We start from the raw sequence: 18,832 nt of genomic DNA on the forward strand, positions 1-18,832 counted from the left end.
CCAGAACCTCCCCATTTTGACTATCCTGCATTTAAGGGAGATGAGTACTTTTACAGAGGAATGATAACTGAACACATGGTGTGCCAGAGTTTTGGTCAATACCAAGATTTATTATTCTGAGGGACTGAAGGAGTGAAATACTGACCACAGCAAATAGCCCATTAGTTACCTCTCAGTTCAATAAGTCTTGATGCTTTCCTTACTATGTGCTGATTATTTCCTGTCCAATTCACATTAGCAGCTTATTTAATGAGAACAATCTAAGCAAAGAGAGAAATTCACACATTTACAAAGGATATGGCCAAGTTACATTCCATCACAGTTAACACCATTTGCTGTTCTTTCAGGAAATAACCATTACCCATCATTCCTGCTTTAATGCCAGCAATTGCTTTTGAGAACACCACTCAATTCTTACATTCACCACCGGTTATATTTTAAATAATAGCATCCTAAAGGACAGCAATAAGTGCCTAAGTGTTGTAGGACAAAGCATTCACACACTGATAGTGTCCACTAGCTTGACAGCATGGCCAAAGTTCCTGTTCTTAATGGACACCTTTCCCCACTCTCAGGGTCATCTCTACTCTTGTAAAGCCTATTTTTCTTCTATTAACTTCTAATGTTCACAGCAGCTGCACAGAATCTTGGAGAGAAAGGATTCAACATTTTCGACAGAAAAAACATGCACAAATAACAGAAGCATCGTAAGTGGTGCAAATAATTTCACACAGAATAGGAGAGACTAAAGGTATAAAGAGGAAAGAGATGCCTTGAATGCACCATAAGATTACAGGGAAAAAACAACTGTATGAGTTTTTACACAGGATTCTTTTTACAAAGCCACACTTAGATTAACATCTAAAAAGAACACATCTACATCCTCAGCCAACCTCTGTTTTTTTGTTCTCTGAGAAGCCCAAATGGTTTTGATTACTCAGAAGATTATTTCTTGAATGAGTCAGCTCACAACGCTGAAGCTGATCAGCAGAACAGTCATCGGGGGAGGAGGGCACACCAGCCCTGCCAGTGCCAGCACCCAGCTCAGCTGGGGAACTGCAGAGACAAAAGCAACATCATCCACAGCATCCTGCCCCAGAACAGGGCAGCCCCATCCCATCCCATTAACCACAAAAATTAACACTGGGAATAATTAGACATCACATCTTTTACCTGAAGACTCAAAAAGGAGTTTCCTGATTTGGGTAAGCCCCTTCCTAATTCTGGTTTTCCACAATCTCATGCAATGACTGTCACATTAATTTTGCACAGCAGCTTTTCAAAAGAATGGGTATGAATAGATACAGGTCCTCCAGGGCTACCATCACTTAGGGCACGACCATCTGCATCAGCATCTCACACTGTAATCCCCTCCTAAGGCCCTGACCCTGAAGCTCCTCATTTTTTGGGCTACTGCAAGGCAAACTAAGGTCTGCTCAGACTACCAGCAAAGTGTTCTGAGCACCCACAGATGAAACACTTGACACTGAGAGGCATCTTTAAAGGTCTGGAATATTATGCTCTGTGAAGAAGCATACACTACACAAGGGAGGGTCAGTCAGAAAGCCCTGGATCTGGTAGATGTTTTAGTGGCATATTTCTGTGGGCATTTGTTTCAAGTATTGTTTTGGGTTTTTTTTGTTTAAAAAACCGTTTCCATATTTACAAAACATGTCCACACCGATGAAAAAGCACCTGAACTGCTACTGTGTCACTATGATGGATACTAGAAACAAACTGAGTTCTGTGGCAATTATAAAGGTGTGCTAAAAATAATTTCAAACTGATCCATTCAGTGGTCAGCCTAATAGAAGAGATGAGTTGGAAAAGCAAAGAGTGCAGTGAAACACATTCAGGATCCACATTTGCTCCTTGTGACTGTGCTGTGCCTGCTCCACATTTCTGCTGCACTACAAGTAATGTGGCCAGTCCCAGTTTAGGAAGTCTTTGACAAACTCTAAGACACAATCATGTCAAAACTTACAATAATACTATAAATAACACAATAAATACTTTGCCAAAACATACATGAATACACATGCACAGAGAATTCCCCCTGGAAATGTCATTTGAGCTTTTAAAAAATCCTAAAAAGAACATCTAGGAGATGTCAGTCTCGTTCAGTTTTGCTGTTCCTATTTAAAGACAAGCTAGTCTTCTGTTTGCAGCTTTTGCTCACTTCTGAATTTGGTTTAAAGAGCTGCTAGCAGAGACTTAATGAAGTTTCTTGTAAAGGGCTGGTTGTGTTTCCTGCTGTCTTTTTGACAGAACCCATTCAAAATGGGCCTTCTTCATTTAATTATCTAGTCTTTACTTTTGCAAGTTTTATTTCTGAACTAGAATAAACGTTATAGTCAGAATTGTGTCTGTAGACAGGGTTATTTTACAAGGCTTAAAATCCTTTGCTTTCCAGTGAAAGGAGAAGTGTGGTGCAGCTCAGTGCCCAAGGCACTGGAGCTCACAGGTTCCCATAGCAGCCACCTGTAGGGATGTGGGTACCTCATACAAATGTTACAGGTCTCAGGGTTGTTCAACACCTGATCAATGAATGAAGTTTCTCCTCTCTAAACTCTTGAGCCTGAGAGGATCAATATGACCAGGCAGCACAGGGCAATGCTATAGATCACTCATAAAGCTGGAAAATTCCTGATCTCCAGAGCTTACACCAGCCCCTGGACCATTCACCCTCCACAAGAGCTGAGAGCAGCAGAAGGGTTTGCTACGGGCTACAGAGGAAATAATCTAAAAGCACAGTGTAGGACAGATACATCCTGTGGAAGATGGATATTTGAGGGCTCTTTGCAACATGGCTGTGCCCTTTTCCAACCCCCAAGCAGGAAAACCACAACTGGCTGCCTGCTTTTGGACCTCTCCACACCCAACTCAGGATCTATTATAGAAATCTTAAGCCCAAAAACACAAAAGCTCTGCGAGCAGGCAGGCAGAGCCATAAAAAGAGAGAGACCTGTGCTGCTGTAAATCAGTTCTACTCAGCTGAAATCAGCATAAAGCCATAGCTCAGCCTCACACACATGGTGTGTGCTGGGGCTCAGCAGAAGCTGCCCCTGATGGCTGTCAGGGGCTCTCCTGGTCCTGTTTACTCCCTTTGGCAAAGGCCCTTAGAAGGAACTCCAGGCTCAGCAGCCCCAGCCCAGCAGAGCCTCCTTCCCTGCCCACAATTGCTGGGCCAGGCCAGCAGCTGTTGTACAAACAACTGGAGGGGAGCTGGCCTGACCATCTGAGGAGAGGGAAGGGAAGCAGCCTACCAGAAAATGGCTGTAAAAGAGCTTGGAAACCACTGGCACAGGCTAATTGCTGACTGCAGAGTGAAGTTTCCCCTCTCTGTAGGCTCATTTGATGCAAACTTCCCAGGCATGTCCAAAACCCTACCCACAGGACAAACCTTAGTACATGGAGTGCTCAGCCAAGCCCTGCTCAGGGTTCCTGGGAAATATTCTGGGGAATGAGGAAGCAAGGAGAAAGAAACAGAGATAACATGATCATCCTCCTCACTGTGCTCAGCTAGGAACAAACATCTGCCTGGTATCTGGGCTCTGCCACCCACCATTTATTCCCACTTTCAACCTAAACACAGAAGCTCAGCATTTTCACAACCTCTGGCCCCCTCAGTGAGCAAATATGAACAAAATGGCATCAGATAAGAGAGGCTGAACTGGCTGAAAATCAAAAGTGGTCATTTGTCCTACATTACTGAAATGTTTAGATTTATTTTACTTGCCTGACCCCATTTGCAAATGAGATAGATTGTATTTTGACATCTAATAGAGATAACTTGTGTATATTGATGCAAGAAACCTCTACACTTACCTACAATCATTCATTCCCAATGAAATAAATGGTCTGGATAAAAGAGGGGTGTTGGCAGTCAAAAAGTAACAGTTGCATATTTATATCAGCATTCAGACCTCTTAGAAAGTGATATTTTTCCTTCAGCTAAAACTGGCCCTGCACAACAACCCTCTTGGACAAACAACAAATGTCTGAAATGTATCTCAGATCTTCCAGAAAAGCACACACAAGTTCAATATAATGCTTGAAATCTTCCTAAAAACTTTTTAGATATTGGATATCTTCCACAGAGTCAACATAGCTATTAACACCATTTCTAGAACACAGCAACCAGCAAATCATTCAACCAGCACATCATTCTGAAGTGCATTTTTATTTGTGGTATTTCAAAATTCTGCAGGTACATGAGCTCTTCCATAAGACTTCATGAAAGCAGTGGGACAAACAATAAAATATCCTTCCAGTATCCTATCTTTTCAGCACCACACATCCTGGCTTGATGCACTGACAAGTCTCATGGTTGTCATTATACACTACCACAAAAACACATGCACAGAAACAAATAACTGTAAAAATTGTGCTGGTTTTTGGTTTGGTTTTTTTTTACTCTGCATATACATATATATATATGGATGCTTATAGTCTTCCTAGAAGGCACAAAATGGTGAGCTTGGAAATGTACTGATTAGACCAGAAGAGCAAAGAGAAGTTTGGGAGCACGCCTGACCAATGGTATGTCAAGAAATAAAAACAAGATTGAAAGGATGAGGAGAATAATAAGGCAAATCCTGCAGGTAAACGGCAGAAATGCAAGAAAGGCAGGCATGTGTACGGGGGGAATTTGCAAGGAAGGCCGAAGAAGACAAAAACACTGTAAAACTAATTTCAACTGAGCACAGTAGTAATAAAAAGCAGGTGAACAATTGGATTCTGGAGCCATGTCATGTGTTGGTGCTCTGGAGCAGCACTCACCCGAGTATGCCCAGTAAGGGTCCCCTGAAGCCTTTCTCCTGCGGATCTGCACAGAGCTCCCATGTCTGTTCTCATGCAGAGAGCCCACGTAACCTTCAGTCAGAGCTGCAAGGAAAGAAGCAGGAATTGTTAACAAACAGGTATTGGCTCCCTGGAGTGTGCAGAGTGAAGCTTCAATCTTTGCTGAGCAGAGACTACAAACCAGGGACTGCTTAAAAGAATTCAACAGGCTGAAACCCCCATCCAAAGGAGAAGCCAGGACTCGCTGGCTCACCATTATTCTGGTCTGGATGCCTGTGCAACTCCAGTAATTTCCATAAGGAAATTCTGATGTACACAAACAAACAATATGAGCCTTGACCTATGACCAAACTTTCTCTGTTTAGAGCCAGAGGATAAGTTTACTTTGCCAATGACTGCCAAACTATGTCTGTCAAAACACCCACTGTGCCATACCAATGACTTACTGCAGGAAAGGGAGAGAACAGGAATGGAGAAATCTTTGTAAAACTCCACAAGCCACAAGGTGTTAAATTCAAGTGAACCAGAAAAAAAATCCCACATCCTACCCCTACCCACCTACATTCCATCCCAGGACTTTTTCTTTTATACCTCCAGTAATTTTTATTTTTTCTTTTGTAAAGGAATGAATTGCTTCCATGATGATGTGTGGTATTTGGGCTTTTTATGTGCACATTTGGCTTATTGTTTCTATGCATCTGATTGAACCAAAGTGGAGGTGTGTAAATTCACGAATGTCAGCAGAAAGTCTGTACTAAATTCAACTACATTTTTCAGAGCACCATAATAAATGCACACAAACAAAAAACCACCTTAGCTCCACAGACATGGAATGAGGAACAAGTAGGCACCAAATGGCTTTATGGAAATTTAAGCCCAACTTCTCCCAAACCGCTTATTTGATCAGTAAGAAACGAGCTGAATAATTCAAATTAAAGCTTCAGAAAACCCCATGAAGCACTGCTGCCCCTATGCAGTCACCAAGTGCTGCATTCCCTTCTATTCCCAAGCCAATTACAGCTGGCTGGAGAGAAGCCTGGAACAGGACTTTATTGAACATCATGCACCAGTAACTCAGAATTTGCCTTTCTTTCCCTTTGGAAAAGCTTCTGGGAGGCTCTTGCAGCACAGCAGCAGAGAGGCTGCTGTGCCCCAGGTTATCCATGAGTGCTCCCCAGCTCTGGGTACAACCTCCCCTCTGCAATGAGGATTTCTGCACGTTTTGGAACCCTGAAGTGGTAGGAAAAGTCGTGCAATTTCAGGAAAGGCAGTTCAGGTTTACCCCTGCCAAATCATCTCTTGTGCAAGCAAAGGTACTAATTGTGCCATTTGAATGAGTTTCCCAGGTTCCTTGGCAACTTTCTAAATGTTAAATTCACCCTAGGCTGTGAACAAGAAACACTGGAACACCATCATGCTACCAGGATTTGTAGGCAACACGACCTCACATACTTTGTTTTCCTCCCTAAAAATAGTAAATTAAACATCTTAGTTCAGTCTTTTTTTTTTTCTTTTTATTTACTTTTAAATGTCTACGTGGTTGGGAGTTAACAGGCACTCATTTCAGCAGGAAAGAACGGGTGTGGGATGTGGAGACCCAAACATTCTTGGCAAAAAACCACAAAACTGAACAAAGATAAGAGACCATGAAAAGCCCAGGGAAGAGAACAATGAAATAGCCTAGGCAGATGGCTGGAAAGGTTATTAAAAAAAAATTGGCCAGCTTAAAAATCGCATGTGTTGACAAATACACCTAAAGCCTCTCCTTGTTACAAAATGAAAGACAGCATCTTTCTCCTGAGCATCCTCTACAGAGAGGGGAAGCAACTGTGGGATTTTTCTTGCTGAAAAGGTCTGAACCTTTCAGGCAGGAGGAAGATTGGACACTGCCTCCTCCAAAGAACAAGGTGCTCCTGCAGGTGTGCCTTTACATCCAGAGAAAGGCACTGAGTCTAAATAATCTCTATTTGTTGAAGGTACAGGGGGTCTGAGTGAGTGCAAAACATCTCGGGTTGTAAACACCTCTGTACTTGTAGCTGGAGCCATCAAAAAGCCTCACAGTAACCATGGTGTGGCCATGAATCATGCCACTGATTTTCAGTGTCTTCTGTGCAGAAAATTAAATTATGCAAGTCCAAGCCTAACTTTAATGTGAAATTGAACATTTGCTTCTGTCAGTACCTTATTCATGCAATTATAAACCTGATAACCTGATATTCTTATGAAAATATGCAGTTTTAGTTTTCTGCAGAGATAATAGGTTTGTGCACCTATCTGTATTTATAAAAGATGAAGAGACATGCTGTACACAAATTTATTTCCACCACAAAAGATGTTACAAACCAGGAGGGAGCTCAAGTACTTTGCAAGAGGACTAGGGGAAGAGACTTGATAGTTGCTAAATAGATTCTGTAGGACTGAAAAAGAAACAAACTGAGAAAGAAACATCCTGTTCTAAATAAAATCCTGCACCACTGCTAGACAGCCCAACATTATTTTCAATAATAATCCCCCTATAAACATGCAGTAATTCAGTAGTCATCAGCAATTTAGAGAAGATATACACTTCTGGGGTAGCTGCAGAAACTCTGGGAAAAGGAGCACAGAAACTCTGGGAAAAGGATGATGGACAGCTCAGGATCTCTGGCCATGCTGTGAACTGCAAAGGCAATGGTCTGGCTTTTACAAAAATCATGCACAACATCCCCTTCCTCCCTCAGCCAGTTCACAGCACAACCAGGCATTTCTTCATGAGGCCACAGAAACACAAGAAAACACAGGTATTGTTGTGCTAGTGAACAAACAGATGACTGTACCACTGTGAGATATGGCCAGATATCAGAAAACCAGACTCAATCTCATGGTGCTTCTGTTCTTCAGTGTTAATTGGGGTCAGTGGCTCTCTCATCCTCAAGGGCTCCAAGGTACAGAACAGAGCATACAGTGGCTTTTCAGATGAAAGTCTGGAAGAGCCAAAGCATTCAAATAAAGTTCTTTCAAAAGAGGAAGTGCTTCACACAACAAAACAATCTTATGTTTCAGGTAGAATCACTACTTTGTCCAGATTTGGGGGGGAGGTGGGGATGTACCTTCTGACCAAAACAACCTGACACCAATGAAAGTTTAAGTTTTTGAGAAAATATTTCGGTTATGTAAGCACCAATCACTACAGGACTCCAAAAGTCTGTTTTCAGCTGGGAGACAGTTAACAGCTCCAGAACAGGGAGCAGCCAAGTGGTTTCCTGCTCCACTCCTGCAGGGCTGGATGCTGGAGGAAAGCCAGCAATTAGACAGGCTGCTCTGACAGGGAGCAAACAGGAGAGGCTCCTCTCTTCTGGGAGCCCTGCAAAAGTTGGGGAAGTGGAAATCAGGACAATAGGAGGGGCAGGCACATGCTCCAGGAAGGCTCAACACGGAGCAGCCAAATTAGAGGGGTGGAATAGAGGGACACAGAGCAGGAGGCAGAGATGAAGAGAAGGCGCAGCAGAAACCCTTGCCTTGCAAGTTTCCTTTGATCCATCAAGCCAGTGCTGATTGCAGAGGGGAAATGAACACCATAATACATGGTCTGAGGCTTGCAGATCCACGATGAAAAGAGAAAGGGAGAGATTGCACACTCAGATACACAAGCGTGAAATTAAACCCTGAGCAGCTCCCCTGGCTGCTGGGTGGAACACCCACAGCCTGTGGGGCTGTGCTGAGCCCTGCCAGGAGGAGAGGAACCTTCAAAGCCAACATGGAGAAATCCCTTACACACCATTTCGTATCATTTTAAGCAGCACTGAATGCTACATGATTTTCGATGATGTGCTAAATGAATCAGCCTGGGCCACAGATCTGCAGACAGCAAAAGCAATGCTGGCTACCCTCAGCATCCCGAGCAGCCTCCATTCACTCTGACTCAACAGATTAACTTTCCAATAAAAATTATTTGATAAGTGCCCTCAAAGGTACCATAAGGTAATTCCTGCCTGAGTACCTTACTGGTATTCATAGCTCACATGAAAACACAAAATTTTATCCCCAATCTACCTTAAATATAAAGCTATTACACTATTCAGAGAGATTATACCCTTGGCATTAGTGTTTAAAAGGTATCAAGCCATCAGCTATGAAAGAAAAATCCTTTAAGATCGATACATTATGTCTGAATGGTGAAATCATTAGTTATAATGGTAGATTAACTAGATTGTGTGCCACACTCACGTTCTTTTAAGCTTTCTTTGAAGACAAGGGTTGCACACAAATCTGGTTTTGGATTAAAATGGGACGAATTCAAAGGTACACACATTGTCCATGCCATAATCATTCTGACTAGCCACTGTGGACTATAGTAGCAGCTGAATCACAGTTATTCCTAGTCCCTAATGTGCATGAACTTCTTAACTGAGCAGTACAACACGGAGCTACAAGCCAGCCTTTGGAGACAGAGCCTTGTCTATTGGAGCCTGGAGTAGTGTCACACTATGACAACACTTCAAGCAGGGAAGTTAAAGAAAAGATCTTGTTAGTGTGCAACAAAAAAAGCACTAAATTATAAGGTATTCTAGCAATTAGTGCTGTATCAAATCAATGCCTGAAGAAAAGCAACTTTTCAAAACTAAGAAAACCATTCTTTTCTTGAAGACTGCACAGCACTGCATTTTAAAAAGGCACAAAAGCACAGAGACATTACTTGAAGGGCTTTTATACCATCTCTTAAATGGAGATAAAGAGATGAGTGATCCAAGACACCCATCTGCAAGCCTCACCAGCAAAAAGCAGCACCTTTATCTAGGTGCCTTCACTGTATTTTAATTGGACTGTGCTAAAGAGAAGCAGGTAAGCTGGAGACATGGCAATGCTATGCACTGTAACACACACTCTGCTGAAATGAGTTCAGGCTTCCGGGCAATTTCTTAAAATAAATGTTGCCAAATGAGCCAGAAGGAAAGAAGAAAAGAGAGGGAAGGAAACTGATAGATAATAAATTTATAATATTGGGCAATTAAAATATTTTGCACAATTAGTATAAATAATACTTAAATTCATCTCCCTAGGCTCTTTTGTGGTAAAATTCCTAAAGACAACTAGGCTATTTGCCTTAAATATTTTACCACCCTTTGACAGCAAATAAATCTAGAAATATTTCAGGCACAGCCAATCCATTTTGATAGTGCATTACTTTTAAACAGACTTTTCAGACATGGATCTCCGTATTTTGCAGATTATTTTATATCTTGCCAAAGAGGGATGGAAGTTACAACATCATATAGTGGTCAGACAGCATCAACAAATTATATTCTGAATGCAACTTCATCCCTTGATAATGCTGCAGAGACTTCTTCCCATTATCAGATAAAAGTCAGAATCTGTTCTCCTGTGAACACACAGCCAATTTTCAGAGCTTTCCATTAATGAAATATGGGAGTTAAAAATGATGAGTTCCTCGCAACTTAAGTGAAATTACAGATACCCAGATGCTACATCTGCCGAGAGACATCTGTCCCTTTCCCAGATGAGAGTCACCCAGACAGCCCCTTAATTCCTGTGCAATGGAATCCACAGGTCCACTGGTAAAACTGACACAGAGACTTCTCACACCATTCATTCATTCGTTCATTCATTCTCTGCAGTTCACGTGTCTGATAGATGATGTGGTAACAGCACAAATCCTAAGAACATAAATGCAGAGCACAGCAGGCCTCTACAGGAACTAACCAGCAGAATGCAATTTGAAGATGAAAAACAGTCCAAGGAACACGCTGTCAAACTATGGGGATTAAATAAACTGGCAGAATTACAAGCCCTTATCCCAAACATGAATACAGCAGTCACTAGGTGTGCCCCTTGCTAACCTGTTGTGTCCAATGCCATGAGTTAAATGCAGTGCAGTTTTGTAATACTCCAATGTATCAACATAATGCAAAAAGTCCCAGAGCAGCAGAGCTGGACAAGCAAAGGAAAAGAGATTTGCAGCACAGACTTTTCCTTGTATTACAAGGGATGGAGTTTCAGGGCCCCAAGGAAGTCTCTGATGCCCTGGGCATGCACTGCACTGTGGTGCCCAGGGCCATCAGCCCCTCTCCCCCAGAGCAGGTGCCCTCCCAAGGAGAAGCAAACCCACAGCTCCTGCTCTCAGCCTGCCTGGCTTCATAACCCAGATGAGCAAAGCTCATTAGCAAGACAGTGAGGCAACTTCAAGTTGCATTAATGATGCTCCATTAAGGGGACACAGAAAATGAAGCTTGGGAGGCCAGGAAGAGACAGATGCTGCTGGATGATTAGAAAGGGCTTGATTTTGCATTTTCATGGCTTACACTTAGCTGGCATCAGCTGTGCAAGATGTGACAGAGCTGGTAAATTTGGACCACTGATGTCAACCAGCATCACCTGCAGCTCTTGTGCTCAGAATAAGCAGTCAGCCAGATAACAAACAGTGCCATCAACTTCCACCTCAAGATAAAGCCACACAAAATAAACCAACTGCAACATTGCCCCTGCCAAGAGGATGGTGCCCTGCAGCAAAGCTTCTGCCAGAGAACTTGCAGAATACCCTGAGACTAAGGGTTCTCAGTCTGTGGAACATGAGCTCCCATCTATCTACCCATGTGTGAGCTACATGTAATGAAAAAAGAACCAAACAAACCAGTCTGGTATTTTTCCCCCTGAAGAAATAGCAGAAGAAATGCAGAAAAAATAGCCCAGACAACTGCAGGGCTCCTCCAGGAAGGAGGGTCTGCTGTTCATGTCCCACTGCCACAGCTGAAGAAATGAAGTCTGAGCATCCCAGGCACACTCATCCCCCAACTCTGGGAACTGCAGACACCTCAAAAGCAGCTGTTTGTAAAACCCTTATTCCAAACTGTTCTCTGACACTTCCCAGAGAATACAGAAATACACTCCTTTTACCTTTAAGACAAAGTTTTCAAACAGACTGGTACTCTAGGCACCTAAGCTGAGATACCTTAAAGAAGACTAAAGCACATTATATTCTAAAAACTGGAGTCCTTTTAGACACCTCTGATTTTTGGTAGTCAGACAGAAAAATAATTGGGAGCACCTGAAAACTCTGTAACCTTGAAAACTCTTGGTCTGTGCATCCTTCACAGTCCCTCAGACTCCTGTTAACCATCATTATCTGCATTTCTTAAAAGGAGGAATCCTCATCCTTGTTCATCTTCTCTCCCCACTGCACTTCACAAGGGTCCTGTCACCTCTGAATTTTATTTGTGGTAATGAGTGATGCAAACACAGAAATAAAACTTGAGAGCAGAGGTTCATATGCAAGGCTGACCTGCACAGGGCACCTGATGCTCTCAGCCAGTACTGAGAGAATCACAGCAGCTACTTGGGAGAAAACAGATCAACTCAATTCTCCAGTACCTCGGGTAGCTTGGGCAGAGCGAGCTGAGGCAGTGAAAACCCAAATATTGGGGTAAAGTCACTGCTCACACAGCCAGCTCCAGCACCTCTGCACTGTTTCCACAAAGACAAGCTCAAAGCCAAGCTTGGAACAAGCTGGAATCCAGTGGCAGCTCAGCTTATTTGTGCAGAAGGGACTTGAATCCATGAGCCCAGGCACTCTGAGAAGGGGCTGCTTTGGTCTCTTCATTCATGGCATGGTTTATCTGGGAAATGTATAAACCACACACGGACGATGGAGTTTGTACTGGATTAACTGCATTAACAATTGCAAAAGGGAGATTTATTTCACTTCTTGCCTTATTGCAAGTGCCCAAACTTTAAGGGTTTTGCAACAGACAATGCTGTGGCTGGAACCACCCATCTCACTCTTATTCTCACATAATCAGGTGCTGCAGCACGCACAGTGCTAAAAGAGCACCCTCTGAATAGCAAATAAACATGACCTTAATGGAGTATTTTGTACTTCCAGTGCCTTGCTTAATGCAGAATCATACCATTATCATTTCACTAAATCCAGCAGTACTCACAAAAACACACAAACTTATGCAAAATCAGCAGTTCCACCTCTCTGCTCCAGAAATAATTTGCTTGCATCGACTGCCAGCATTTGTGGCAGTACAGCCTTATTACATTTTCAAAATGGATTCCCCCAAGTACATGAAATATCTTGGTAAAAAAAATCTTAGACTCATCCAAAGAACCATACTAAGGACCATGGGACACAGACCTGCTTTGTGCCTGACTTCTGTCCACCCACTGCCATCCTTCCAGACATATTCCTGCCTCCTTGTTGGCAACCTATAATTTCATTTCTCATCCCATTAAAAGCCCCTTTGGAGTCCATCAGTAGAGACAAACATCTACCTACAAACCAGGGTTTTTGCTAAACTTAGGCAGAGTCCCCAGAGGACAACTGCTGTTGTGCAAGAGCTTCCCCTCTGCACTCCCTGCTCTTGGGGCTCACAGTCCTCACTCCAAGGCATCCCCCAAATTCACCCCAAATTCACCCCAAATTCACCATCCTCCTCCATTCTGAAGGAGCAGCACACCCAGCATTCATCCAGCAGAAAATGCAGGGCCCAGGGCTGATTTCAGTCCCACTGAGGCTTCATTTTTATGAAGGCACCAGAGCTGCTTCACTGCATGACATGAGATCAAACATGCCCCACTATCAAGTTTTCACAGAAAGGGGCTCATCATCTAATAAAAATCCCTCCTTCTTTATACAAAATGATTTTTTTAACCTGTGTCCTTTGGCCCATTTAACAATTTATCGACTGTGGGAAATAAAGTGAGGCTACATCAATCTCTTCCTGGTTATTTGGCTCTCAAATTAATGCTGAAGGTGGAAAGCTCAGTAAAGAACTATTTAAGAAAAGAAAGGAGAAATGCTCTAGTCCCACTGTGAGATGTCTTCCTCTCAGTTTGCAGTCAGGTCTGGCCACCTACAGCTGCACAATCTCCTGGAGGAAAGATGGAAGAGCATAAATGTGCATGCTCCCCTGGACTGAGCAGAAATAACTTGAGATTTGTACCATTCTGTGCTGAAACAGATCAGTAGTGCCCAGGTAGCCAGATTTAGTGCCTCCAGCATGTGAGAGTAATTCCAGCCAGATCCACTAAAATTATTTTGGGATCAAACTTAAAAGCTGAATAGAACCAAGTAGGCAAACATTCATTTTTATTTGTGTGAAAATGTTTTTAATTTGGCTTATGATCCACAAACCAAGGTTTTTCATTTTTTTTTTATGCTGACAGCTTGCATTACATACAGATTTTGTAGCAAAGGGTTTCATCCACACTTATTTCCCAAAATATAAATCTGAAGTGGAAACCGACATAAATAGAGGGGGGTTTTTTGTGCTGACTGAACAAGTTCTTAGTCTGGGATATATGCCCCAAAAACATGACCCACCACTCTGAAAACTCTCTCCTTTCCTTCCAAATAAGTTGCACTGTTCAAAGGGAGAAGACACCAAATACTAAAGAGCTGATCTGTGAACTGAATCAAACTTCCATCTTGGCTTTTCAGTTTCCCATTAGTGTTTTCACCCAGGCAAGACTTTTTTCTGGAAATTTCCCAGCAGGAAGATCTGGTGCTGTTTAGAATCCCAAATTAATACTCGGTTCATTGGTCATTTGTCTCCAGAGAATTCAATAAAGATCCTGACATAGAACCTCACACTACCAGGAGCAAGAACATTGAGGCCTTTGGCAGCAAGAACAGGAACAAAAAAAACCAAACCATATAAAAACAAACAAAGAAACACAGACACACAGAAAACCCTCCACAAAACCAAAAGCAAACAAACAAACAAAAGCAGTAACAGGGCTCAGATGGAGTAAATAGACCAAAATTACCAGCAGTGGGGTCACTTGGTAATGATGATACAGTGGTGGGATGCAGCACAGCCTGAAAGGGCTCAGGGTCACTGTTCCTTCCTATCCAACCAACTCAAACCATCTGGAGGACAAAGCCAACCCCACAGTCCATAAATGTAAATGATGCTAAACCAAAAGGAGGAGAAGCCAGCAAGAATGGCTCAAAAATATTCAGCTGCCTGGCAAGCTCAGTGAAATGGGCTGATGTAAGTGAGACATTCCACTGAAGATAAATGGAAGGCTATGCAGTGGGGGAGAAATAATAATCAGTGCAGGAATGAAGTGAGAGAGTGCTGTTTAGAAAGCAGTAATGCAGAAAGACTTGAGTATTAGGGTGGATAATGAATTAGATGAAAGTTCATGCTGCAATACCACTGCAGAAAAAGACAATTGCTATCCTGGGCCACATGCACAGAGATACTGGAAGCAATAAGTCAGTTTTAGACAGTTTTTGGCAAGCCTGTCACTGCAGTGCCACATGCTGTTTGAGGCCTATTACTCAAAAAAAAGTAAAATTCATTTTTAGCAAAAAAAATCTAAGACCTGGGGCAGGGGAGGGAGGGACAACAGGGGATGACACATGGCACATGAAATGGATCAAAGCACCTTTAATACCAACCTGGCGCCCTCCTATTCTGTGCTGGCTGGGGCAGCCTCAGCCCAGGCTGCTCAGCCGTGCCTGGCCATGTCCTGGTCACCCCTCTTGTCACCCTCTCCAGTCTCCAGTGCCTCTCTCCACCCTCCACCTCCTTGTTTCATGCATCAATTTTCATAACAAGCCTCATAAAGAGCTAGATTTTAGAGCACTCAGAAATGGTGATCTTCAGGCAAGAAATGCTCTCACAGCGCAAGAGTGAAAGAGGAGGAGGTGAAGAGCTCAGTAAGGAACAAAGGGATGCTCTCACCTTCTGCCAGGCCCAGGGGAGCTCAGCTGAACACCACGATTCAAGTAAGCAAGGGGCAGGCTGGAGAGGAGGAGCTCAGTGCACACAAGAGCTGGAAGCAACACAGGCTTTGCTTGAGTGTCACTGCAGATCAGCTGTGGCTGAGAGCAGCACACAGGGATCAGCAGAGAGGGGCACACAGCATTCCCCAGCAGCCTCAGGGACCTGCAGGACACACCTCTGCCGTGGCATGGGTGTGTTGTGGTGTGTTCTTATACTTTGTAATAGTTTTGGTTTTGTATCCCTGTATTTTTCCCAAATGGTTCACCCCAGACTGTACCCCCTCCCTTTACCGGTGTAATCCCTTTCCTGTGCTGAGATCATCCCCAAATCCCCACCCTGGCTCTGTCAGTCACTCAGCATCCCATCCCCTCCATCTAGAACTTTCCATCCAGGACAGAGAGTGATCAGCCAGAGGCCAGGGGTCAGCCCCCCAAGTGTTTCTCCATATGCTGACCTAAATGTCCATTTCCCAGTATCTACAACTTAATTTTTCTAATTTGTTAGTAGAGTTATCTACTTTAGGTTTCCACCTCCCTTTAAACGCAACCTTGGCACCTCTCTCGGGGCTCTCAGCAGGAGGCCCCTGAGGTCTAGGGGCTCCCTGAGCTCCCAATAAAACCTTGGATTAACCCCTGCTAAGGGTCAGCCCTTTTATCCTCTACTGATGTCTCTGGTGTCTCTGGTGCTGCAAAGGCGACCATCGCCAGCCGGGGGCTGTGCACAAATCACAACGGGATGGGGCTGCTGGGGGACGTGCCTTGGGCTGTTCTATCTTCCAGCATCACTCTCATTACATGGTTATGACAATGGGAAGATGCCACCAGCTCACATCTTGGGCAGCAGACAAAGAATTTAATGTTACAACTCACTTTGTAAGTTTTTTGACCAATCACACAAGGCAAAAGCACATTGACAGTAGTTCTATCCAACCACTATAAGCACAGGTACCTTTGGTTAAAACAATGCTTATTTCAAATACAATACCTACTTGTAAGCCTTAAAACACAATGCACAGAGCTCCATTATTAAGCTTCACACTTCCTAATATCTTGCTAGATAAACTTTTCTGTAGCTTAGAGAGTTATTCTAGACAAGCGTTAATACACAGACCATTGTTCTATTTGTCCTTGCTTTTCCACTTTTTAAATAATTTTTCTGCTGACCTATCTCAAGGCTGCTGCTTAGCACTAAACACAGTTCTACTGCCTCTGAAGCCTGCCTTTTGCAACTTTCCCAAACCCCTCTAATTTTGTAGATTCCCACAGGGACCAACCAGCCTGGCTGCCTTCAGTGCCCTTGGGGCATGCGAGTGTCCCCCCAGTGTCGGGGCTGGCTGGGGTTCCTGAGGGGCTTCCAGAGAGACAGACACAGGGGGGACACTCTGAAACCAGCCAGGAGCTGCCCCCTCCATGGACCAGCTCTGCCCTCCCAGAGCATCCCTTCCCAGGGAGGCTCAGGCACAGAACTCTGCAGCACTCCCATCCCCAGTGCTACTAATCCTACAGTCATTACAAGCACTTCCATTACTGGAAAACACAACAAAAGCACTGTGCCTTGAAAGGCCAGAGAAATCTGGTGTACAGCCTGCAGCCTGACAAATATAATTGTTTTTGTAAGGATCATGAGAATCCACGTGAAGACTTCAGCCCACCTGCAGGAAACAAGGTTGTTGACTGCTGCAGGTTCTCACTTCCCAGGCAGATTGCTTGGCTATTTAATTACAATACAGCTTTGTACTTAGTCCCCACTTGACTCAGAAAGCCCCAGAATGGTCCTCAATACCCACAGAAAGTTTAATTACTCTAGAAAATAACCCCCCCCAGGCGAGTCAATTCCAAAGAGTGCACATGTGTTCCACAGGTGTTATTTCTGTATTTTATGCTTCTTTTATGCTTTCACTGTGAACTGTAAGAATATTCCATCTCCCAGATAGCCAGTGTTGATGCTGAAAAACAGATTCACCCTTTTATATGCAATACTTAGAAAGATTTCTTCATGGCGATATTCTGTGTTCTAGTTTGTCAACAAACAGGAGATATTCATATCAAAACAGATATCCTCTCTTACTCTAAGCAATTTAAAAACACATTAAAATCAGGAAATTACTTTTTAAATAACAAGTGCATTAAATATTGACAACCTATCAGTGTTTGCTCTGTGACAACATGCCTCCTTCTATCCATGACAGGGATCAGTAAAGCTGCATCTTACAACTACAAAGAACTTCTATCAATACTGCACAGACTATCAAAAATGAGTTTTCCTCAAAAAAAAAGCTGCTCACCATTAAATATACTTTTATCGCTATTCTTTTTTACATTCTCCATACACACCACAGTCTTTGCCAGAGAAATCAGAAGTAAGTCTATTCATAAGAAAACCTCTTGTTGTCTTTCTTTTCTTAACCCCCAATTCATATTTTGTAAACAAGAAGCTCAAAGCAATCAGTTCCAGTCAGGCTTTTCAGCTTTGGATTTAAATCCTTTCATGACTTCTGCAAAACATGCATCAAAATTTCAGGGAGGGGGAGGAAGAGGACTCCTGACATTGTAATTTTCTCTGATGAACAAACTGATGCATTACAAAGAGGCATCCACACACCCAAGCTACTTGCCAACTGACAACCAAATTCTGTTTGAACACAGGACTTGAAATAGCTATAAAAAATGTAACAATGATTAGAAAATAGCATCTACTGAACGTGGTTGGGTTTAAAGGTGCAGGAATGTAAAGACTGACATAGAGCACACTTGGCAACTGATATGATCCATCTTAACACAGCATATACACATATCATCTTTGCTCACATGGACTGTATCCCTCTGTTTACTGCACTGCCCTGATGGGAAATATCAGATACAAACATGAGATAAGAAGTTAGTTTAAGCAGATCTGCTAAGATACCAAGAAACTGCAAGAAGCTTAGCTTCCAACTGAGGTGGCTCAAGTCATTATCCTGTTAAGATGGATACTAGGATTTGCCAGGATTTGGGAAGCCCAAAACAATCACCAAAATACAAAAAAAAACAAACAAAAAAAAAAAAAAAAAAAAAAACAAAAAAAACACCAACCAAACAACAACAAAATAATCCCACAGCATACACAGAAAAGAGTATGAGCTTCAAACTAAACAGCAGCAAGGGGCAGAGCCAGCCTCAGGGAGAAGGAATCAGGGACAAGACTGAGCCACAGGGAAGGTGAAGGTGCAATAGAGAAAATCAGTCCCAGACTCAAAGAAACAGGCTTGGAAACAAATGATCCCATCAGCTTTCTGAAAGGATACAAGACCAGCA

At 43.0% G+C, this 18,832-nt stretch overlaps 1 protein-coding gene across 1 annotated transcript in view; it reads right to left on the reverse strand.

Annotated features, from left to right (window-relative positions):
- PTPRG (protein tyrosine phosphatase receptor type G) overlaps positions 1-18,832 on the reverse strand; it is a 394,955-nt gene that overhangs the window by 302,563 nt on the left and 73,560 nt on the right. The window contains exon 2 of the mRNA XM_071439469.1: positions 4,783-4,887. Within this exon, the coding sequence (XP_071295570.1) occupies positions 4,783-4,887 (105 nt within the window). The remainder of the gene's footprint in view (positions 1-4,782; positions 4,888-18,832) is intronic.

Source organism: Agelaius tricolor, unplaced genomic scaffold (genome assembly GCF_023055355.1).
Source record: "Agelaius tricolor isolate 1412-34295 unplaced genomic scaffold, bAgeTri1.0.p SCAF_14, whole genome shotgun sequence".
NCBI lineage: Eukaryota > Metazoa > Chordata > Aves > Passeriformes > Icteridae > Agelaius > Agelaius tricolor.